This window comes from Numenius arquata, chromosome 4 (assembly GCF_964106895.1).
Source record: "Numenius arquata chromosome 4, bNumArq3.hap1.1, whole genome shotgun sequence".
Taxonomy (NCBI): Eukaryota; Metazoa; Chordata; class Aves; order Charadriiformes; family Scolopacidae; genus Numenius; species Numenius arquata.
In genome coordinates, this window is record NC_133579.1 from 17987088 (window position 1) to 18012429 (window position 25342).

General features: G+C 41.4%; 1 protein-coding gene across 1 annotated transcript in view; it reads right to left on the minus strand.

Annotated features, from left to right (window-relative positions):
* The window catches only part of TAF4B (TATA-box binding protein associated factor 4b), a 76638-nt gene that overhangs the window by 39680 nt on the left and 11616 nt on the right, over positions 1-25342 (minus strand). Inside the window, exons 2-9 of the mRNA XM_074146547.1 lie at positions 19292-19440; positions 17894-18001; positions 13924-14091; positions 13694-13816; positions 11503-11592; positions 7634-8218; positions 2318-2453; positions 1614-1719 (exon numbers count right to left, since the gene is read on the minus strand). Coding sequence (XP_074002648.1) covers positions 1614-1719; positions 2318-2453; positions 7634-8218; positions 11503-11592; positions 13694-13816; positions 13924-14091; positions 17894-18001; positions 19292-19440 — 1465 coding nt within the window. The remainder of the gene's footprint in view (positions 1-1613; positions 1720-2317; positions 2454-7633; positions 8219-11502; positions 11593-13693; positions 13817-13923; positions 14092-17893; positions 18002-19291; positions 19441-25342) is intronic.

Sequence of the window (25342 nt, forward strand, 5' to 3'; positions counted from 1 at the left end):
CTCACAAGTGATCAGCCAATTGATGGATCCCAGGCCACAGAACAGCTGTGCTGGGAATAATAAAAGTTAGGACTGAACAGAGCAAGGAATGTCTATTGCCCAGTCCAGATAAACACTATGTGGTGCTAGACCTGCTTGGAGAACACAGATACTTGACGAGGGGAAGCCAAAAATTTAGGTACATGCTGCCCAGGTTCAGATATCTGAAGATTATCATGCCTAGTTTTTAAAAGTCAGGAAGTTTGGTTATACTGGTGAATAGGAAAAGCACCGGGGGTGGGTCCAAAGAAATAATTTCTTCAGAGAAGAGACTTACTATAAAATTTTAAGGTGAGCTAGAGGTTTCAAACCTGAATTCTCATGGATTTATGCTACTTTGAAAATCATAATCCAAAAGCAGGAACAGAAATCCATCTTGGACCACACTGTAGACACAGTTTTTCCTACGCTAAGAACTTAACAACTCAAGGAAGCAACTTCAAGAATTCAAACTTTTTCAGGTAAGACAGTTGATATGTTCTGATTGGAAGATCACAAAACTTTGTTTGTGGGGTTTTTTGTTGCTGTTCTGTTGGGTTTCTTTAAATCATATTTATGAAATTCTTTTTGCAACTATCACTACACCAAATTACATAACAATTATATTTTGAAGTATATTTCGTAATGGCTTGAGAAAGCTGAACAGAGCTATTGCTTTAACATCAGCTTTTCATTTCAACTTCTGGCTACCAATGTTTTCAGTGTACACTGCATGTAACTGTAAATAACAACAGCTCTCTGTCTGTATCAGTGCACACAAAGCTGTAGCTTTCAAGAGGCAGTAAGTCAACTGGTCAACAAGACAAAAGCTGTCATGTCTGCTTTTACCCCTGGTAGAGTAACTTCAAGTTTGCCTTAAGGTTGTAAGACCAATAATGCTTACAGCAGGCTGTACCCTCCATTTCAATATCACACTTCGGAGATACAAAATTAATTTCTGCTTTTGAAAAGTTAATCAGGTATCAGAACTAAAAGCTTTAAGCATTCTTGTAATCTAAATGCCTAGAGAATATGCCAGAAACCATAATTAGAGGTGTAGTCAAAGACTTTCACCTCTACATACAGGAACAAGCTCATAAGAGGAGCTAATAAAAAATTTCATAATACAGCATAGAGCTTTAGACCAGTCATTCCAAACAATGGTTCAATGCTATCTGGTGGTCTGTAAAAAACAGAGGTTATAACTGCTTTAATCCTATAGAGAGCTTTTAATACAAGGCAATTTTGCTTTAGATTAGTTAATAGTACAGCATAGAGATCAACGTGCCTCTTCAACAAGTGAAAAACTGAGACGTTGACACTCACTGTTTGTATAATTAGACTCTTGTGACAGCATGATGAAAATCAAAGCTCATCAGGGCAGTTTTCTTATATTAAGAATTATTAACACCTGCTATGAGGTCAAAACTTTTAGGTTCCCCCTTACCAGTAAGTATTCTAACATGAAAACCACCTATCATAAAGAAGTTACTAAAGAAAGTTGCTTTTATTTGGGCTCTGTTCCCACCTCTATACTTGCTGTATGTTCCTTTTGTTCCTCCCTATAGTAAACTTCTGATATTGTTTATTTTTACCTGAAGGATGTTGCTCCATTTTCTTTTATTTTAGCTTTCTGAACAGGAGATGCTTGAAGTGACAGAATTTTATTTCCTGGCAGGGTAATTTGTTTCAGAATGGAACCTAAAACAAAACAAAGAACATACCATAGTAGAAAGCAAAATGCTAAGACAACTGTTTAATCAGTTCTTACTTCTAGCAAAGGCTACTATAGACTCAGTAACAACTGGTTAGGTCCATTTGAAAACCAGATACTCTAGAGAGTTACATTCTGCATGTTCTGTATGGCCAAAACCCCTACATGCTCTCAACAAACACCTTCCTCTATGCTGACCAGTGAAAGGCTTTAGTGAAAACTGGCTGGCTGAGACCAACTCACATTATACATCAACCTGGACCCATTGAAGGAAAAAGCAGTCTCACAAAGCAATCCTCAAAAGCATTATGGTTTAAAGGAAGTTTACTGCAAGGAGCTTACTCACAGTATTTTAACCAGTATAAATGATTGACAAGCTTTTAACAGGTGCCAGAAGTAGACACGGCACTGAGTTTCTTATCAGAACTCCAAGCAGACAGTAAAAAAGTTCAACTTATCACACAGAACTGGTTGTTCCCAATAGACAACCACCACCTTATATTCTTACAGTCTACCCACAGCCTGCACTTATTTCAATACCTCAGCACTCCTCTTCCCTTCTCCATTAAAGAGGTTCCACTGTACCTGCAGGAAATTGGTTAGCTTGAACAAGCGTATTCAGTGGCATCCTTTTCTCAGTAGGTGTCTGTAGGGTCAGCGTTGAGGGTTGTGGGAGTGTGGATACTTGCTTTACAACGGTTCCTGATGGCTGCTGGACTACCTGGAAGTGAAATATCCAATATCTAGAGTGAGAACAGCTCAACATAGAGAGAAGTAAACAGTATCAACGTGTTCAGCCAGCCAGAAGTGCCACAAGGCATGCATGCATGTCTGGCTTTCAGTTTAAAGTAAAAAGCATGCTCAGAAAAAAAAAATATTTTTTTTTACTTCATGACAAGAAACAAAATAACTTGGTGGTGAGCTTTAAGCTCCAGCTCATTCAGCAAGCTCTTCAGGACACTTCACCCCTACTCTCTATTGATAACTATATTATACAAGTTTCACTGAGGACTACACAATCCATTACACTAAGAGGCTTTCCTTTCTTAAGTCTTGCTTAACAGACTAACAACTGAATATTGAGTCTGCCTGCCAACAAGAAGTTCAGAAGGGCAAGTATCACATACACCTAGTTAAAAAGAGAGAACACCAAAACAAACAGTTACAAGTCTTGCATGAAATCCTTTTACTGCCAAGAATTAAGAGTACACACTATAAAGTTACTAATGCATTTTTGGAGCCACATCATCAATTGTAAATTGAGATGCTGAGTTTCAAAGTGTTAAGCAAAAGTACACTGAACACATCAGTTCACAGGAACATGAAGTACCAACTAGCAACACCTACAGCGAGTACAGCCTCTACACAAAAACTGGTATCAGTGTGCTGCTGAGGGGTAAAAAGGAAGAGGGATGATAGTTTTGTGTAGAGGCTCTTGAAAGAAACAAAACCAGACAGCAGGATGTCATCACAACACAGACCTACAGGCACAGTCCATAAATACTAATCCTTCCTCTTCAGGGGCTATTAAAATGTAAGAAAATAATAAAATTGCAGCATCCCTAAAAGCCTCATTTCTAAGCTTCCTAGTTAGCAGAATATGAGCTGCAACTTTTCATACATCCTTTGGAAGAATTCTTGATTACATGTAGTAGAAAGATGGGTTTTACCAAAGCACAAGATTATCAACACCTTCAGATTGAATCCTACTTTTCTAGCAGCAAAAAGCTAATACAGAGGAATTATCAGGGTAGAGAAACCACTTTTTCTCCTCTACATCTTTTATTCTAACTTCAGAAAGTCTAAAGAGTGCTTGCACAGCAACACTGCACAAGTTTAATTAAATAAAGAAAAAGCATTTATTCTGCTTCAGAAATTAGGCTGTCTCCTGTCATCTAACTTCAGATTTATCAGTAAACATAATCAGCGTTAAGTATCACACATTCACAAAAAAAGGTACTTTGCATATCAAATAGTCAAGATATGCCCCACCCACCCCCACATTAATCTGCTAATAGTGTCATGGTTTGGCATAGCAGCACTACCAGAACAACTGAGCTGAAGGCGGTGTTTGAAAACCAGACAATGAACAGACAGTTCCTGAGAAGAAACGTAAGATCCATTATCTCCCAACTTTTTATGCAGAGGAAAGGACCATGGGAGTAGAGGGATGGACAGAGTCACAGCTCACACGTGCAGCACTGCCTCACAAAGTGGTACACACGCTAACATTTGCTTCTATGTGCTTTTACGAAAACAGAATTTGAACTTTCTGAAAGATCCAGCTTCCATATGCCGGAAGTTGAAAATAACATTAACAGCTTCGTTTGTATGTTCAGACAATCAATGAACTACCAACCAGCTTGGATAAACCAGTGCCCGCACTGATACGCACTTAGAGATCCTCCCTACCACCAGCAAGAACGATGCTTCATCTTCAGCATGCAAAACACTGAAACAGCACAGAAGGAAACGTAAAGCATTCAAGATGAAACTGCAGCAGACAAAAAGAACAGAGATAGCTAATGTTAAAATCAATAACCTAGGTGGAGGATTGGGAAGTCAGTCAAGTAAACGAGGAGACTAGATCAATGAGAAACAGAAAGGATGTGTTGGCAGAAAAGCTGATTTTGTGTTTGCTATTCTAGCTGCTAGACTAACAAAAGCTGGAAGTCCTTGGGACTTGCAACAAAACAGGGCAACAATCCTAGAAATTCCAATGAAGTTCTAATGCCAGGAAAAAAGTATTTAAAAAAAAATAGATACTATCTGTAAGAAAGTTATTGCCTCTCTTCAGCAGCAGCAAGAAGTAATTAAGAAAACGGACTGTTCCTTTGTGCCCCATTAAGTAGGTTGACAGAGACATCAGAATAAAAAGCACCAACACTCTTAAAAAAAATTGCAATATAACATCCAGCTGACAGCATAGGGACAGCTGCCTGAGAGAGACTTTGATTAGCTTTACTGGAATCTGGTTTGCAGTCATAAAGCAAAGTTCAGAGACCAGCAGAGAGACGGTAAGGTATCATCACACACTACAAGCAGTATCACTTCATGAAGGAAGCCTCACCAGCTGAATGCAAAAGCATACATCCAGGACAAAACACTCTTGAAAAATAACAGAGGAGATTCTGTGCTCAAGAAAGCTCAGCTCTGAGGGGACTTGTCACTAAGAACAAGTGGTTGGAACAGGACAAGCACTTTACTCCTTGCTTCAACCGCTAGCAACGTCCAGGGAGTACGTCTCACTGGTAATTGTGGGAACTACACCATAAAACTCTTGCTCTTTATGCTTAACATGAAGTTGTGGTCTCACAGCAGCTTTCTCACCGTTGGAAGCAAGTGGCTGGTAATATAAATTTTCTATTATTGTGCTTTAACAAGAGACAAAGCAATACCACAGCAAGACAACCTTTCTTTCCATGATGAAACTCCTGTGTATGCCGATGCCCTTAAATGAGGCTGTGCTAAGAAAGTCACTGGGAGGGCACCCTGTCCAACATGCAATTGTCACAGCACAGGCATGTGATCAACACCAACAACATCCCTGAAGAACCGGTCCCTCTGTGTCCACCATTCAAACTCAGAGTTTCCATAATCATTCTGCAGAAAGGACAGTTACATGTTGCACAACTCCGATCACAATTTTGATATTAAAATACTGCAGTGCTGCATTCTTAAGCTGCACCAATGTTACATCGGAGCTGGCACATGAAAGTTAACTTTACATGCCCGAGCATAAGAGACCTAAATTAGAAATGAGCATGCAGAGGGAGTGTATGGCATCAGACAACCCTGTGGGGTGGAAAGGGAAAGAAATTGCTGGCAGCATTTTATGGACAGATTTGCACAGCTGGCATGTGCTTCCTTTCAGCTGGCAGCAGGACCCTTCTGTTAAGAGAGAGGAGGTCCAGATTTGTTTTCTTGTGGGAGGAAAACAGACCCTCTGTCCTTTCAAGGAAATGCACCAGGGAAGCCCTAGAAGATGCAGCCACTTCTATGAACTTTCTCTTCATTCGAATAGGTTGTCTGAACAAACACCGAGCTCCTGATATGGCTAAGCTGTGAAGTGGTCAACACAGCCCTTCAAAATACCTATTTTATTTTGGTCTTGTAGTTGAAGAGCAAGTCTTTTAATCACTGTGCCTAGGATCTACCCAAATGAGGATAAAAACATGGTTTTTATGCAATTCAATGTTTGTAAGACACAGTGAAGAAAAGCAATTGCAATACACTGCCATGCAGCAGTAGTGAAGGAGGCAGAAGTCATTTTTTGTGTTCACCAATATCATATTCAAGAAGTGTTTCCACTCCCTAGTGCAGAGTTAAGCTTCCTCGTCTATTTGTACAGATGGCCAACCTTTCCCCTGGATTACATGGCTTGCTGTGTAGCCAACAAACTGCTCTCCAGCCCTTGAACAACCTAAGAAGCCCTCATTTTCTTCTGGCTGGAATTTCAAATTTAGTCCTTAAAGACAGTAAGGGTATCAACTCCTTTTCCAATTTGGCTTTAGCTACCACTATCGAAGACTGACAGCGCATATGCTTGATAACTGATTTTAAAACAAACCCACTCATAGAAAGGACTCCCATCCCCTCCATATAGTTGAGTGCTTTGTTCTTTTTAAGAAAGCCAGAAAAGGTGAAAAGCTGGTAGCATAAGCTCTTTAATTTAGAATGCAGGATTCTTGTATTACATCTGCTTTATGCGCTTTGAAAGGAAGAAAATTAAAAAAAAAAAACAAACATTTTAGGGGTCTGAATACCTTAAATCAAGTATACACAATTAAGAAACTACAAAGGAAATTGACTTACTAGATGCCCTGCTACACCCGTGGAAAGTATATGTAGCTTCATAGGAAGTCTAATGTTTTCCCCTCTTTTTAAGGAACAAATCTTTAAAAGGGAGTCCTATTCAGGAACCAAGTTCTTTATCTGTCAAAGGGAGACTATTCTCTCAAAACACTAAAGAATGTTACTTGCAAGTAGACCAGTCAGACAGCATACTACTCGGTATCTCAAAACACCCATAAACCAAACTTAATGTATTTCACACCATTGCTCTTTTGGGTATACCTGTGATCCACAGTTTCTTGGTATTTAACATTAACATTAGCAAGAAGTTAACCTGTGCCAAGAAAAAAAATGTTAACACATTGCTTTTCAGGGTATTGTTTTAATAAGACATTTATTCCTCCTGGAATTTATTAGCTAATGAGGCCTGATAGAAAAAGCTCGCTTTTGGATGACTTCATAATTAACATGTCTTAGTAAATTTGGAGGTTGGAACTCTGTTCTGAAAAGCTCCTCGAGCTAGTTTGTACATTTCAGTTAACGTATCACTATACATCATCAAGCCACCTGTGCCTGCAAAGGTAGACAAGGTAGACAAAGGTAGACCAAGGTAGACAAAGGTAGACCAAGGTAGACAAAGGTAGACAAACTGGAATCCCTGGTGGCTAGCTGAGGCACAGACCTACCAGGACATCTAACAGTAATTAATGTAAGCATCCCATGAGCAATTTCTGTTTCTGACACTAGCATTTCCTGCCTTTTCTTTCAGATGCCAACCCAGCCTGGCAGGACACGTAGCAGAGGCCAGAACCTATGTTCCCTTGTGTCTCAAGCTGGATGTTCAGTCTGGTTGAATAGTGGTCAGCATGTCTTGCAACAGACCGAACTTACAGCTTAGTTTTAGATTCACCTGTTCAGCAAGGGCTCAATATCCCCAAGTATGACAAACATAACTGATTAACTCATGACAGACTAGCTTCATATGTTAAAATTTAAAAAAAAAAAAAAAAAAAAAAAGGTAAGATCCAAATTGGTATCCTCTTTATAAAAACGTAAGAGTCAAAGTAAAGAAGCCCAGCTATAAAGAAGACAAGAAATTCATCTTACCAACTGTTTCACTTTAACCACCTGCTGAGTACCCACTGACTGCGCAATGATGGAGTTTGGCTGTGAGATTTTAATACTGACTGGGGTTCCAAGGACTGGTTTCAGAGGCTGGAGAGGGGTTGCTGCTGAAGATGCCGCTGTAGAGACCAGTAGTGGCTTTGCAGACTGGAGAGAGGACGTTGCTACCGCAGAGGTGAAGACTGGCTTGACAGTATGGATAGTAGCCAGCCCTGATGTTGCTATTGTTGTGGTAAGGACTGAAGCTCCAGGACAAAGAGATGCTGTCACCACTGCAGAGGAAGGAACAGGCTTAGGCTTCACGGCCTGCAGAGAAGGTGTTGCCAACACACTGGTAAGGACTGGTTTTATAACTGGAGTAGCTGTGACTGTTACAGAGGCAGAGACTGGTTTTGTAACTGGAATAGAAGTTGTTGCTACAGCTGAGGCCGCCACTGCGATCGAAGGAGCAGGTGCTGCAGAGCTACAAGTCGAAACAGCTTCTTGGGTTGGAGCTGGTTGCTGCATACACTGCTGGATAAAGCTCTGAGCATTGGGCATTAGCTGCCGTAAAGCAAGCATGCTTTTCTAGAAGAAAAATGAAAAAAACACTAGACGTAACATCAGCAGAATCTTCCACAATACTGATACGAATCTTCTTCCTCATCTTCCAATTTAATTTTTCACAAGACAATAAATTGTTTATTCTAAACAAGTTTTGCTAGGATTCAGGCACCCTTAAATTGATGACAATACTGCTCAGTGAAGACCGCAAGAACCACCAACACAGGCTGAGCAAAGGTGAACAGTCACCACGACTTCACTGCACATAGCAAACCCCATCTATAGGGAAACTCACCCCTAATTTTGCTCTTTCATTTAGATTTTTCAATTTGAAATTTGTGTTCTAGAAAAAGACCATTTTAACTTCTTTACTACCTCAAAAAATTTTGTTTTGCCAAAACCCCCTGCTATACTGTAACAGCTGTGTTTATTCCATGGAGCCTGACTGACAGAGAACTACAAATTATCCAATAAAGTCAGAAACAAGCTCTGAAAAGATAAGCATTTCTATACCAATACAGCTGTATCTACACTAGGGGGGGATACCACTTTAATAATGCCTGTATAGCTGCAGCAGCACAACTTAAGCCAGATAGTTCTCTGCAACAAGAGAACATTAGTAAAGGTATCTGGCAACATCTCATTTTTACTACAGCTCTGTTTGAGAAGGTTAATGGACAGAATAATCTTCAAGCCCTCTACAGATTTTCCTCCCTGACTATTTACAATCTTTATTGGCTCAGAACCAGGGGAAATCAGTTCTGCAGCTACATGTATATTCTCACAAACCTTTTTTCCTCCCCCCCTAAGCTTCTGAAGTCTGTAAGAGTCTCCAGCACAGAGCTGTTGCTCTGGACTTCATGCAAAAGGAACATGTCTCACATGCTAATATACCAAGCGAAGAAATTGTTTGGACATCTAGACCTTCTGTGGCACACCTATCTAAAAAGAAAACGAAGTGAACATTAAAAAGGCTGCTCAGCTTTCCTCATGCTCCTGATGCAATTTATTCACCAAAAGCATCCAGCACAGATTAGAAAATCAAGCAGGCTTTACAGCCAAAGTCACTGTACTTTTCCACCTATTAGAACAGACAAAACACACATGCAACAACTTCATCAACAACCTGCAGCTCAAAGATAAGAGACAACTCCAGAGAGTCCTCCCTAAAATTCCACTTTACTAGCAAAAAGAGAATTGGCAACAAGCTGTTATTACATTTCTTTCCAGACTCGAGCTGCAAGCATTTCCCCCACAAACAAGGCCAGCACAGAATCTTGAAGCACCTTAGAGAAGTGCTCCTGAAGTCTGCTTCTATTTGGCACGCCGTCCTGTCACAGCTGCTCAGAGTTACAGACACCAGACCTAACTGGTATGTATCAACACATCCTTAAGGTATTTCAGAAAAAAGCACCCGGGGTGCAAGATGTTTTAAAGGACGGGTGACACTACAAAGTCAGCTAAATTTGACCGTGGCAACGTCTAATCGATGTTTCTGAAGTCACAGGATTTCTTTGTTAATATAGTGTAACAGGGAGAGAGCACCTCGTCAATGATTATAGGGTATGGAAACTGGCCCAAACCCCTAGATGATACCAGTACCTGGCAGCATGCCGCAGGAGGAACATGCGACAGCTCTGCTGTGACGGGTCAGGGTCTGACCCACGCTGATGAACTCAACTCCTGTGGAACTTCTGCCTTGAAGTCTGGGCACCACACGTAGCAGCTCTCTGCATCATGGGATGACTTACTAACTCAGGCCAAGCACTTTGGGGAGCACATGGGGACAGTGCTGTGTCTGAGCAAAGGGTCCCAAGGGGCAGAAGCATTAGCAAGTGCTGCGCAGCCACCCCTTGGCTCAGCTCCTCTGCATGAACAAGTCCAGGCCTGTCAGGGCTCACCAGCCCTTGATGAAGTCTTGCTGTGCCAGACTTAGGCTGGGTCTGCATGGAGCTACTGAGGTTCACCTGCGCTGTTTCGGGAACACAATACAGGAGGCACCTGAGCTGGCCCCACACACACACAGCCAGCCCACGTCCAGCAGGGTCCATCAGCCAGGGCCCTGCAGAAGGCAGCTACACTACTTCTGAAGTCAAACTTGCCCTGGCAGTGAGTAGAGCTCTGCTGAGAATCTGCGCAGCTCACAGGAAACCTCTGCCAGTCACACTGACCCTGCACTCCCAGCCCAGTCCTTCTGCAGCCAGAGCTGCACTGGATGCAGGAAAGCCCATACTCTGAGCTGTTTGTTCTTCTAGCTTTTGGATGGGCAGTTAAGAAGCCTCCAGGGAATTAAACAGAGAATAAATAAGTGACCAGTATGAAAATTTTGTATCAAGTCCTGCAGAGATGACTGTGGTCTTCTAGCTGATGGCAAACTTGCTAGCAAAGCATTTGAAGCCATTGTAACAAAAATTATTCATCCCACACTTGAACAGATTAACATCAGCCATCTAGAGTAATATCAACATTATCTCATGCAGTTATACGTGCTGTCAAATACTAAGGAAGAGGACAAACTCCAGAAAACCTCTGTCCCAGCTGTACCACTAACCTATGCTTCCTTGATTCTCCACCATGCCTATAATGAATGCCATGGAAAAGTACAGATCTAGCAAGCCTAAGAATACTGTACATATTGCAATTAAGTAAATGTAATCAAGTTTTCCATGTTTTCACTTGCTTGATTTAATGCTTGCTGTACAACAAAGATGTTCACTTTTATTTTGTTATTCTATCACGTGATTAAAAGTGTTTAGTGAGCATTTTTTAATTTACGTGACTATTTGCTTAAATGGAGGTAGAGTTGCCCTGGGTTACTTTTACTAAGCTGCAGTAGTCCTGTCAGATCCTTCTGGAGAAAGGGATGGGGGATTTTTCTGCCTCCAGTTAAACAGAAACCAGCAGACAGAGGAATACTAGCTTGATGTAGATTCTTTGATCTTAAATACTCAGTGTTAACAGCCTTCTGCAATAGAACTCAGAATAGCTACACTTTTGATGAGAAAATAAGAGGTCAGCTTAGTATAGCTGCTCTACTGTAGATGCACCAGTTTCCAAAACATCAGTCTCCACTAATGACTAGAGGGTAATTACTCTCCAATTTAAGAATACAGCATAAATTACTCCTCTGAAATCCTCTCTCCCCAAAAAAATTGTCTTTCCAAGAGCAACAGTCACACAGGGCTAGATTAAGCACCATTTCCTCAACTGACCTGAGTAAATACCCATTTGAATGCTCTGCCTCTCTTCTTTTCTAGTCCTCCTCCCTCCTCACGTTAAATACTGCATATCCACAATCAGACACTTACCTTGAGAAAAGGAACTAAATACGGTTGTGGAGACGACTTGAGCTCTATGTACAGCTTTTTTGTAAATTCTTCTGGTTCAATTTTTGCTTCCTAAGAGGAAGGTATAATTACAATGGTAAATTATAATGTATGTATCTACTGTTTTTTCCCCCAGGTGTATCAAAAATTTGTGGAAGTTTACATTATCGTGGAATTGTTCAATGTCAATACTCAATATTTTTCTCCTCTTACATTTAAAAATAAAGGTTTAGGATTGAATGATCTTGTAATTTAGATACAGTATTATCAAATTAAATTACTTTCTTAAATTCCAGGCAGATAGCACACTTAAGGATACTTGTTCAAACACCTCACTGGAGCAAACCGATAGAAACAAGTTTATAAGTAGCACTGAGTATTTTATTGTTATGCAGAAGTACTTAAAATCCACTTGGAGTACTTTTTTTCCTGTAAAGGTAGTTTATCTGTATAAAGATCAATTTAAAGAGACCGGAGACAAAAGACAACTCAGCGGTTTTTGTAAGACAATTCTGGTCTAATGCATACATAGCATAATAAAGCAGAACACTTAACATCCCCTTTCAAAAGCGAGAGAAACTAAACATCAGAACATTACTTCTGCATACCCCTACGGTAACAGTCCTCCGGCATGCAGAGTAGTCTCCTTTCTTACTGCTCCACACACACACACACACACACACACTCACTACTTCAGTGCCACCATAACAGGGCTAAGGTGGTGGGTAGCCCCAGACACTGCTGCCCTTTCTCACCCTCCCAGGTGAGACCCTGCCAGAGAGTCACCAAGCACATCACCTCCTCTAAGGAGGTACAGACACAGAAGGAAGAGGGACCCCAGCACCAATCTCTGTCTCTGCAGAGAAATTACAACCATTCCAAGGAGCTACATGACCAGAGGAGGAGTTTTAAGGACTGTATATTCACAAACAAACAGAGCTTACAACAGCTCTCCTATTTAGTCATTTGATCTGCTGCCTGTTAGGTGTCACTGAGCTGTGCATACAGGTCACCAAGGTCTCACTGACAGAGATGCAAGGATTTGGTACGCTACATCTCAGTATATACAAGGCACTTGACACCCACTTCATGAGATGCTGCCTTAAGGACAATTTTACTTCACAGCTGACGTTTACTTATTTCCCTCATACATATGAAACATTAATTTATTTTGCATTTAAATCATATACTCATACTGAACCGCAGAAGAACAGCATCTTTAAAAAATACTGCACAAAGCAAACAAGTGCACAGTTAATGATGTATTAATGTCTGGTAACAACTGTTCTCAAAAAAAAATAAATAGAAGTACTGTAAGCACAAGAAGGAACAACACTAGTATTTTCCTACAGAAGCAAGGTGTACAGTCCAGCAGGGAAACAGAGGCAGAGGAATCAATTTTTTTGCAAGGCTGCATCCTCAAACAATCTCTCTCTTAAATTACACCTCTGTCTACACCATGCTTTTCTAGACTGAAAAGTCCTTTGGTACCACTAGCAAAGCCATCCCTCTCCATCAGCCCACAGCCTTCTGCTACGGTGGAACAGCAAAACAGCAGCAGCGGTCAAATGCCAAGACAAGAAGTGGCAAGAGAAATCGTTACCAAGAAAACCCAGCTGTGCTGGGGTACAGCACAAAACAGCATACGGAAGCCACCTGCAAGGAGAGAGAGAGGTTGGCAGCCACAATGTTATTTCCTCCATCCCATTGTCTAAAGACATAAATAATGTCATGCTTGTTCCACTGGAGCTTCACTGTCAACCTGTAAGTCAGTTCTGCCTTGGAGTAAAGCAGTAGCATGGACTTAGCGCTGCACTACAACCTCCACAGTAATACTCTTCCCATCGAGGACTCAAAAGTACACTAACATGAAAAAAAAAAGCAGCTCAGACCCAGAAGCTGCGTTAACACTACCAGCACCTCCTGCTGTCAGTTAGCTGTGTGCATAAAATGAAACGGGAATGTCAGGGGGAAAAAATACAGCATGGGATCCAGTTAAATAATAATGTAAGACTTAAAGAGGGTCAGATGTACCCAACCACAAACCAAGCTATTCAGCTGTTTTAAAAATAAAAAAAATAAAAAAAAGAGACATGGAACAAAACTATGATGAAATCAGTGTCAAAAATGATACACAAATGATGCAGACTTTGTTTAAAAGAAAGAGTCTCACCAATAGATTTTGCACCAGATTCTTCACATTTTGCCCCATCTCAGGGGCTTGAGGTCCACTCGATGCCAGTTTGATTAGTGTAGCAAGAAAATTCTTGCATTTCTTCACATTCTCTAGCATCTCCTAGTGTGGAAATAAAGAGAAGACTGTTAGATGTTGCATTGGCTCTCCAACCTCTGATGAATATAGAGAATGTTAATTTTTAATTAAAAACTTTTTTTTCCCCTTACTGTAGAAGCGCTGGTCTGTGCTACTGTTGTGCCCTCTGCTTTCACAGAGACTGCCTTTTGGGAGATCGCTTGTGCAGGTGGTCCTGTAACTGGAAGTTTTACAGGTGTTCCAGTACTCGAAGGCTTTACAGCAGTAACTGTAGTAACACTAGCTGTTGCAGCTGCTGGCTGAAAAGAAAAATTAACACTTTTTAACCAAAGGCTAACGTGACAAACATACTGTATTCTGCTAGCGTATAAGGTAGCACCCTCCCTTCCACAGTACTATTTAAAACTTAAATAATCAATTTGAATCTTTGTTTTTATAGTTTGGATTTCTTTGCTTTGAGAGGCTTTATTTAATACAGGAAGTGACAGAACCCCCAGAGCCATAATTCTAGTTTTAAATCAAGGGCAGGGGGAAGAAATGGCAAAGGCTCACCCAGACCGAAGCACTGCCTGAAACTTCAAGTGAAGACAGAAAGGTAAAACTCTGTCGAATAAACCAATAGATTAACTTTGCCAAGCTCCCACAATCTAAGACTGAGGAATTCTGGACAATTCTAAGGCAGGTGGTGGTAATCTGAAGACAAATATGACCTTAGGTGATTATTTCCCTTCCTTTCTTCGCCTGCAGCTCCTCTCCCAATTGCAATATCCCTTACTCTTCCCACCACACATGCAGTAGGCAAAAGATGCCGTGTCCACTTTGGAAGGATGCATGTGCCAGCAGAAGTACCCAGCTGAGCAAATGCACCTAACAGGTTCTTCCCGCTTTTTCATTGTGAGCAGCAATTTGGATCTCCCTCTCTCTCCTCTGCCCAGACACAAACCCTCACAAAATTCAGTTATTTTAAGATCTCTTTTTAAAATCTCATTAGAATTTACCAACAGATTCAGAAGATCCAGCAACAGGAGACAATGAAGGCTTAGGGAAAAGTAAGAATGCAATTGCTCTCTCACAGTTTATTTCAGCAATCACAAATTAATACTTGCTAATTGAACTAATGCTAAAACGGTAGCACAAGAGCCCAACTTACCCTACCCATGGATAAAACAAAAACTAATCAGAGTTGGACAGGCATAATGTAGAATATTAAAGGGCTTTTAAGTGTTTCAGGATAGAGAAAATTAGCAAGCAAACATTTAAAGCTAAAGCAAAACACTCGCACTTCTGCTGTTTATTTATAAATTATTTTTTTCCTGGATGCCCCCCCCAACCCAAGCTGCCGCCAGCTTGACATGAAAGAAGCAGGCAGCTACCAGAAAGCTTTCCAGCTTAGGCTCCCACTGTTGGTAACACTTTAATAGCTCTCTGCAGGATCTTTGCCACCACCACTGCCTCTTCCAAGGATGAGGCTCAACAGCTCTAAGACCACAGGGAGGCAAACTGGGCACGAGAATCCCACAAACAGATGGACGGGAGGAAAGACGGAAGGGGACAGAGTACAGATCTGTCAAGTTGCAGTGCCCTGGGCTTTTAAAACCTGAAAACACGAGGTTCACGGGAGCTGATCTCTTGCAATTTCCTGTGTGTTTACACATCAAGACCAGACCGGCATTTTATCAGCTAAGGGAGGGAACAACAGGAGGTCTGCTGGACCCTTTTCCCAGGAAGAGGAATATATGGGAATTAACTTCTGTCATCTGCCCTCAACCTTTTTCACTACTGACAATTCTCATTCTCACTTCGAGCAACAGAGAAACAGTCGCCACAAAAAATGGCATTAATCCTGCATATTTTGCAGTCATTCCAAGAGAAGAAGTGCTCTGCATCTAAATGAAAGCGCCCCAGCATGATGCTAATTAGATACTTTGCAGCTTCGTTACCCCATCTGGGAAGAAGGTAAAAAATAAAAGTGTGCAGGTATTTTATTTAACCTCAGAGCTTAAGACATTCAGGAATGACAACAAATGGAAATATTTTTGTAGATGAGGAGAATAATTCTGTAGTCAATAACTAGAGAGAGTTCTGCAGATAGCAGTGTTCCAAGTTGTACTTCGCACAGGGCAGGAGATAGACAACCAAGCCAAGGATTATTTCCTCTCCACCGTCTCACACTTTTTGTGATGACATCATACTTCCACACCAACACTCCTCTTCTGTGACATCAAAAAAACTGTCAAGATTGACACCAGCAAGTTCTTCTACGACTAATGAAGGAAATGGCTGCCAAGGCAGTCAGACCCAAGGGCTCTTCCTTTCTTTTCCCAGACAGTTCCTGCAACCTTAAACAGAGACTCCCTCATCAGCACTCTTCTCTTGTTCGACCCCAGGGTGAGGAATGAAGTAGCCCTGTGATGGCAGGATGTATCCATATTATACCTATTTACTCTGTATTGTATCATAGTATTAATTTTTTCCTAGAGTCATCCTTCCTGCTGTTTAAATCCAACGTTAGAAGTGTTCAAGATTCTACAACTAAAAAAAATAGCTTACAAAAAATATTCCACGTCTACCTCTTTAAATATCTCAGAGGAACACAAACCAATTACATCAAAACTGAAAGAAAAAAGTACAAAAGAACTGAGTCAAAGGCAGATGTAAGTTAAAAAAAAAAAAAAGTTAATAGCATGATGAATCTCAATATTTATCCACATAAGAGTGTAAGGATGCAGGCAGCTTCCTCCATCAGATGGTAGAAATCTTTACCTTCGTCTTTTCTCTCCAGTGCAAGGATAGTGCAGTACATGACTACTGCTTTTATATTCTAAAGATCTCTAAGCAGAAATCACAAGCATGTGGTTTGCAAACTAGTATTCCAAAATAAAACTGGGAAGGAATACCCATTACTGTTCAAGTGTATGTTGTTTCCATTCTGAGCAAAACAAAGTGTATTAAGAGAGGCCTCTGGGTTTTCCCCTTTAGCCCCAACATTATCCATCTGTAGTGAGAAGGAAGAGAGAAAAGATCACAGAGCTGTGAGTAGTTTTCAGTTGCTGATACTGAAGAACAGCAGGAGGACAAATTTTTAAGTCAGACTGCTAGTTACTACTGTCAGCGAACATATCCTCCAATCCTTCAAACACCCTCAAGGTCAAGAACACACATCCAGTGTGGTTTTTTTGAATGACTGATCCTGCTCATTTACTGAGTGCTTGGTCAATCACTACAGCCCAGTCTCCTTCAAGCTCTTGTTCACAAGAGAAAAGATATGTACAAGCCAGACTTCTTCCCAATTTCTCCTCCAGGTATTGAAAAGAACAGAATAATTTAGCAGCAGAAAAAAGCAGTTTTCTTTTCATCACATGTGCTTATCCAGAACTCTGGTCCCAAGAACACAAGAAAAACTGTGTCTAGAAGTCTCATATCCTACAGATAGCAAGACCTACAACAGAAAAGTCCTACAACATTTTTCTCTGGAAAAAGAGAAATAAGACCTAGGAAATAAGACAAAAAACAGTAGCTAAAAATAATGAGGCGTTTCCAACCACTATCTATTTACAGTCGTATCTGTGGAACTTGTCCGCCAAATTTAATTAGAGAACAGAGGTCTTCAGCTATGACCTTCCTTCAGCTTTTAATGAGGGAAAAAAATGTAGACATGAAAAACAGCTTGACTGGTGCAGACAGCTCATTTTCCCCTCAACATCATCACAGGTATACTTTTTTTTTTCCCCTAAGGAATCAAGGAGACCAAAAAGGAGAGAGAATTGGGAAATCTCCATCTCCCAGAAAAGCTTCAGCTGGAGCCTGAAGAAGCTGTGTCACAGGGTATAAAAGCACTGGAAATGACTCTCTGAACTGTTTATTTTATAATAAAATGCTTTTTCTACTGCAGTGAGAGAAGATGAGCTGACACACACTGGCAGAAGCATAATTAAATTATGCATTTAAAAAAAGACATTCAGGAAATAATTTATCATGAGGACAAAAAAGTTACCATCTCAGTGAAAACCAAATTAGAGTTAGAAATAACAAGAATGTATTCCTACTTTCTTCAGTTCTCTCTGTCACTTATTCCACCTCACTATAAAGCTTGCCACCTACCTGTATTACAGCAGGTGGCTGAGCAGTAGAAGCCACAACATTTGTTGTTTGAGATAATGGTTTCACAGAAGTAGTTGCTACTTTCTTCAGTAACTGGGTGCCAGAGTTCTTAAATAAAATAAAATAAATAATTAAACACATGCAGAGAACAGTTGTCAGACAAGTCAATGACAAAACAGACACTGAATCATAGAATGGTTAGAGTTGGAAGGGACCTTAAAGATCACCAAGTTCCAACCCCCCTGCCATGGGCAGGGACACCTCCCGCTAGGGCAAGTTGCTCAAAGCTCCATCCAGCCTGGCCTTGAACACTTCCAGGGAAGGGGCATCCACAACTTCCCTGAGCAACCTGTTCCAGTGCCTCACCACCCCCACAGTAAAGAATTTCCTCCTAATATCTAATCTAAATCTCCCCTCTTCCAGTTTGAAGCCATTACCCCTTGTCCTGTCACTATATCTCCTGACAAAGAGTCCCTCTCTGGCTCTCCTGTAGGCTCCCTTCAGATATTGGAAGGCTGCTATGAGGTCTCCCCGGAGCCTTCTCTCCTCCAGGCTGAACAACTCCAGCTCTCTCAGCCTGTCTTCATATGGGAGGTGCTCCATCCCTCTGATCATCTTCGTGGCCCTCCGCTGGACCCATTCCAACAGGTCCATGTCCTTCAAGTTAGTACCCGCTCTTGTCCGATATAAACCTAGACATCAACCCTTACAGTAACAATACAGGCATCATTCACATAGCCCATGCAGTTTAAACGCTGTTCCACAAAGCTATTTGCCTACCAGTTTAATACTCAAGAACAGATTCAGAGACATTTAGACACAATGCCTAATCAGAACAAAACGGTTAAAGGATGAGCATGTTGGCAAGACCCATGCCGACTGCTACTTTTTTTGTACCCGCTCTCACTGTTGCATGCTGACATTACAAGAGATGGAAGCAAAAAGTCAGCAGAGCTCAGGGAAGGAGGAACATCCTGGGGACATGGGAAATATCCTCAGCTTCACTCGGCTTCACAGAAGTATCCCACCAGAGGACTGCAAGGTGGCAGTTACTACCAGTCACTATTTAGGTAGATTTTTTGGGTTTGGGTTGTTGGGTTTTTGGTTTTTTTTTGGTTGGTTGGTTAGTTTTTCATTGTTGTGTTTTTTTCTTAAAACCTTTTACATCATCATCAGAGAGGAATTCCTTAATTTGAACTATACCATATGTAACAGCTAGCAGTTTTTTTTTCAAGCTGAGAAAGCAAAGCACAGTGATGTTTACAAGCAAACCCAAACACCATCATGCTGTTCAGAAAGCGTTCAAATGCTTATTTAACCCTCCATGACTTACTTGCCAACCCTGTTATAACTATATAACATACAGCTATGTGAAATTCAAGCTATGAGAGAAGTTACCTGTACAGCACGTATTCTGATTGCAGGTGTGCTGGTTGGTACAGATGGTCTCACGCTTGTGTTATTTTGTGGCTCACTCTGTGCTCGAGCTATTGCTTGTTGAGATACTAGCATTAGTTGGCCATTACTGCTTCTGATAAGAACAGTTCCTGTTGGAGGAAAACATCCAGACTGTTAGACATTAAGTGATATTATGGCTTTCCTATGCTTCTGTGGAAGAAATAACTTGACCACATTGATAAGATAACGTAATATTTAGTTTCTTGCTCTAAGGAACAGCCACCAGGAAATGTAAGAACTAAGCATACATCAGCTTTACTCTGCACATAGCACATCAAAACACTATGTGTGTACAAGATACAAACCGCAAAGCACTTTATCATTTGAGTCAAAAAGATATTTTGGACTTGAAAAGATGAGCACACCCCCCACATGCTCTGAGATTACTTTAACAGTAACTTTTTTAAGCAGTTCTTCAACCTGCAAAATTCATAACCACTACTAGACTTGGCTGCCTCTACACATTTTCACTTTCCAGACAATTAGGCACATACTTACAGGTGAAGTAATATATGGTTTAAAGAAAATCTTCAATGGGAACTGAAGCCTGATTAATACCAGTTCACCTGCCTTTTATCAAGGCCATCCACCTCAGTCAGAGGGCAGTGGTCTCCAGTGAAAGCCAAGACCACTCAGACATTTGAAGCTGCCCCTCTGTCAAGGGTCTTTCCAAAAGCATTAAAACACATGGTTTTAATGGAAGTAACTTACAGCTAAATAGGGATATTCCAAGGCGTGTGTGTGTAAAGACAACTCTTCTGCCTTGTTTCCTTGCTTTTTTGTTTTCCTTTCAAACCTACAGCTATGACAGCCCAGCAGGATTCAACTCCTAACACCTTTCTCCCACCCCATCAGCTGTAATGACAAACAATTGAACAGTTAACAAACAATGAGTATATTTACTAAAGCTTTCAAATGAAAATCAGCTTAAGGAGAATCAGGCAGATGCCACAACACAGTCCCATCTTCCCTGCATTTGGAAACCATTCAGCTACCAATGCTGCCTCCTCCTCCTTCCCAGCCCCCCAGGGGCTAGGCTCTGGAAAATCCAGAGTCACAAATCAGGGTCACAAATACAAAATGCCAGCTGGATCCCTGATCTCAACAGCTTCAGATCCTTCAAGGGAGCTACAGAGCACCCTACCTTTGCTGGTGCCTTCACCTCCTTTGCCTTCAACAGCGGCTGCTGCAGAGTCCACCACTAAAACCACCATCCTCAAAAGCCTCACTCAAAGGCCTTTTGCATAAAAGAAAGGGGGAAGGTACAGGACAATGCAAGATACATAAATAAGAGTTCCTCAACGTTTTTTGAGGATTGCATTAAACTTTCTTCGAAGTTACACCTGAAGAATTCCAGATCTTCCACACACATTTATGATATTTCCTAGTGTAAAACAAGGCTGCATCAATGGAATAAACTTTTTACTACCTGTTTAGTCTGGAAGCTGTTAAAATATCCTACAATACAGCCTAAAAGACTGCTTCTGTCTGAATACAACAGGGAAAGCCACAAGCTCCATGAGTTGGGTTTAAAAAAAAAAAAAAAAAAAGATCAAGCTATAACCACATGCTTAGAAACAGCTTTTCATCCTCCACATCTAAAAGCATGAGAGGATATTGCAAGACAACACAAAACTTGGTATAAAATTCTGTAACGTCAACATATTGTCACTTACATAGCACACACAAACTGAGATTGCAAGAGTGGCATCTGGAGTGATTCCCTCCTTTCTCAAGAAGCCTTTACTAGATGGGGCAGATGCACAAGACAGTTACATATCCAGAAAAATACTTTTACTCCATCTGACAACTCAGCTTTTCTCCTCCTCCACTGAAGTCTTGACTACATTTATATTTAGGTACAGATGGATCTTTTAATTTAATCAATGAATACCTGGAATCACAGAAAACATACCAGATTTCTGTTTTTCTTTTTATACAGATGTACAATAGATCTTATTTAGACGGTAATTCATGGCATACAATTTATCATCAGTCAAAAAAAGGGGTTTGGTTTTTTTTCCTCGCTCACATCACATCCTTATGCAGATTCTAGGGGAAGAAAGCAAGCTGATGACACCACACATTTTGATAGCAATACCACTTCACTCCACTCCAGGTCTACGCTCAGGATGGCAGAAGTGTTGCTACTGGAAGTTTTAAGCTTTTCTTTTCTAAGCTTGCTTAAAAATGCCATTGCTAGCTCTACTCTTTGAAAAGGCACATATAAATTTATCATTTAATTCCTTTAGAGATTTGGAATGCATTAAGTGTTTTGTTTTCATGTATTTGGATATTCTGTCACTACTCATTACATTTGTTTTTTAAGGCAAACTGGCAGAAGCACAATCTCTACTTCTCTGAATCATACACTGCATACCAGAAACAGCATCATTACCAGTCAACTTCATTATAGGGTTGTGGGTTTTTTGCACTACTGAAGTTTCAGTTAGCATTAGCCAGAGACGGGGACCCTGCCTGAAGAGTATCCCATTCTCCAGTCACTTGAATGAGGAGTTTCGAGCAGACTCCAATTGACAGCAAATTAACTCAAGAGCCACACAGCTAGCAAGCTTATGCAAATACAATACAGTTCATATGTAAATTCATGAACAACTTAAAAAAAAAAAGTGAACAAAAAACAACCACCACAAATATTAATAAGCCCTAGTAGCCCCTTTACATTTTGCTACGACTGCAATGATCCCCAACAGCATTATACCCTGAAGTCTAACTCAGCTTTCTCCCTAGTGACAGGGTTAGTCAATACACGGACATCCATACTTCATCAAAACACTGTAAGATAAATTTGGGCTTATTCTTGGTGAGGGCATCCACAGATGAAGTTGCCTAAGGTCACTTGTCATGGTTTAATCCCGGGCTGGCAACTAAGCACCACACAGCCACTTGCTCAACTCTGCCTCGGTGGGATGGGGGAGAGAATCAAAAGAGTAAACGTGAGAAAAAAGTCATGGGTTGAGATAAAGACAGTTTAATAGGTAAAGCAAAAGCCGCATGTGCAGGCAAAGCACAACAAGGGATTCATTCACTGCTGCCCATTGGCAGCCAGCTGCTCAGGAAAGCAGGGCTCCATCACCCATAACAGTTACCTGGGAAAAACAAGATGTCATAACTCCAAACATCCCCCCCTTCCTTCTTCTTTCCCCAGCTTTATACACTGAGCATGACATCACATGGTGTGGAATATCCCTCTGGTCAGTTGGGGTCAGCTGTCCCAGATGTGTCCCCTCCCAACTTCTTGTGCACCCCCAGCGTACTCGCTGGTGGGGTGGTGTGACGAGCAGAAAAGGCCTTGACTTTGTGTAAAGCACTGCTCAGCAATAAGGAAAACAACTCTGTATTATCAACACTCTTTCCAGCACAAATCCAAAACGCAGCCACACACTAGCTACTACGAAGAAAATTAACTCTGTCCCAACCAAAACCAGCACACTACTCCAGTGCTTGACTGAAAAATACAACTAAGATGATGCCTATTTACTTCCATATAAGTTACGGTTAAGAGCTTGTTCCACTTGGAACAAATACTAATTTCCCTATATTTGTTCCATTTGGCAGAATTTTTAATATGGTGGTAGCCTTTTCCTGGCAGTAGCTTTTTGCAATGGCTAGCAAAAATTAGAAATCCAAATGAAGAGTGAAGTCCAGTGAAGAGCCATAAGACATCACTTCAAGCATGAAATACAGTTTTGCGCAGTTACAACCCAACTTCATGAAGTGACAGTAAACTGACGTGGACTTTCTGAAACAGTCTGAAAATTGTTGAGAAGGGAATTTATTTTTCATTTTTGGTTGCCACAATTTACTTATAATTTTTCACAACTTAAAAATACCCCCAATCTTTTGATACTCCCTTTCTGCCTTGAAACAAAAGCAATGACCCGACACTGAAGTCAATAGTGCAGGCTCCAAGAGGAGGGACAGGAGGCCTCTTCTGGTGGAAAAAAAGGTTCCATAGCACTCAAAAACAACGTCTGAAGTCTCATACACCAGGTACAGCTGCACAAGTGTGAAATGAGGGAAGAGCTCTCAACAGAAAAGTCACATAAACAGACATGCAACTACCAAGATGCTACTATTAGAAATGAAAAAAGGTAAGTGCAAGAATCCACATTCTTGACCGGGGGGGGGAAGCGAGTAGTTCTTATCAAGAGCTGTTTTCACATTCACTAGAAGTAAAATTTTGCTAAACTAAACATGGAAACAGATCAGGTCTTGCAGTCATTGCAACTCCACAGGAAAATTGGGGGGGGGGGGGGAGCGGAGAAGGGGAGGGTGGAGAGGGGAATCTCTGAACAGTGAAGTTTCAGCTAACACCACTCAGCACCACATTTAAAAACAGAAAAGATATCTTCAGTGTCTGGCCAAATGTCGTGGTTTGGGCCAGGCTGGCCAATGACAAGATGACAAATGCTCTCCCCCACCTCCCACTCCAAGGAAAGGAAGAGAAGAGAGAGATTTATGAGTTTAGAAAAAACTAAACTACTTTAATGAAATATGAATACTAAAATAAAAAGGAAATAATGAAATAGATACAATATATACAAATTGTCGTGGTTTCGGCGGAATTTACCAAAACCAGACTGACAGATGGCCCTTCCCTCCCCTCTCCCCGCCCCCCCCAAAAGAGAGAGAGGGGAGGAGAAAGAGGTAAGGAGATTCAGAAGTTTAAAATGAACTAAACTACTTTAATGAAGAATTAATATTAAAATAAAAATAAAGAAGAAAATCATGAAATAGATACAATATATACAAAACCGTATCAAGCTCCCAGGATGACAGTCACGTCACCAGCAGGCACTGGGGAAGTCCCAGACTAGAGCCAGCAACGGATGGGAACTGGATTACAGCTCTGGAGTCAGGAACACACGGATCGGGATCAAAGGCAGATGAACAGACAGAGTCCTCTCTGGACATAGGCCACCACAGGAAGGGGGCTGACCCTTTGATCCCTCAGCTTTTATACTGAGCATGGGGTAGATGGGATGGAATACCCCAGTTGGTCAGGTTTGGGTCACCTGTCCTGTCCACTCCTCCCCACCGATGTGACCCCTCTACATTTTTCTGTTTCCGACCCTCTAATGGGGCAAATAACAAAACTGGCTGACCTTGGTTGTTACAGCAATAAGTGTAAGCAAGGGCCTCTCTGCATACCGTTCCTTGGCATGGAGCACAAACATTGGTCTTATCATTCTGAGAACGAGAGATTTTCTCCACAATATGCCGTTAATTTCAGACAATTAGGAGAGGCCTAGCTAAGATGTAAAGTTACAGAACAGAAAATTGATTCTGTTTTACTTCAAACCGGGACACAAATAGATACAAAACCCTATCAAGTTCCCAGGAAGATGTCACCAGTGGGCACTGGGAAAGTTCCAGACTGGTCTCAGTGAATGGGAACTGGATTCCAGAACTCACTGATGAGGATCAAAGGTAGATGAACTGACAGGGTCTTCCTCAGGCATCAGTCATCAAAAAGAGAGACCCACTGAAGAACACCCCTTGAAGAGGAGCCAACCTGATGCCCTTTGATCCCTCAGCTTTTATATGCATGGGACACCCTATTGGTCAGTTTGGGTCACCTGACCTGGCCACGCCTCCCCACAGGTGCAAACAACCCAGTCAGCTGACCCTGGTTGCCACGGCAACAAGTGTATGCAAGAGCCTCCCTCACTGAAGAGTGGGCCCCGCTCCACCCCACACCAGGACACCAAAGTTTCAGCACCAACTGCAGTTACTGCACAGCAATCGGGCATCATCCTAACCCCAAAGGTGCCCTCTCTTGGGCAGCACTTCCAAGAAAGCACCGTTAACAGGATACACGGTTTGATAGTTTTACTGAAGTTGTTTCCGAGAACAGGAAAGACTTTCTCACCACTCGTGCACTTTGACAGTAAGAGTAAGGCACAATCCCTTTGGGGCTACAAAGCTGTCCCTATTTTCAGATCAGAAACAGAAACCCAAAGTGAC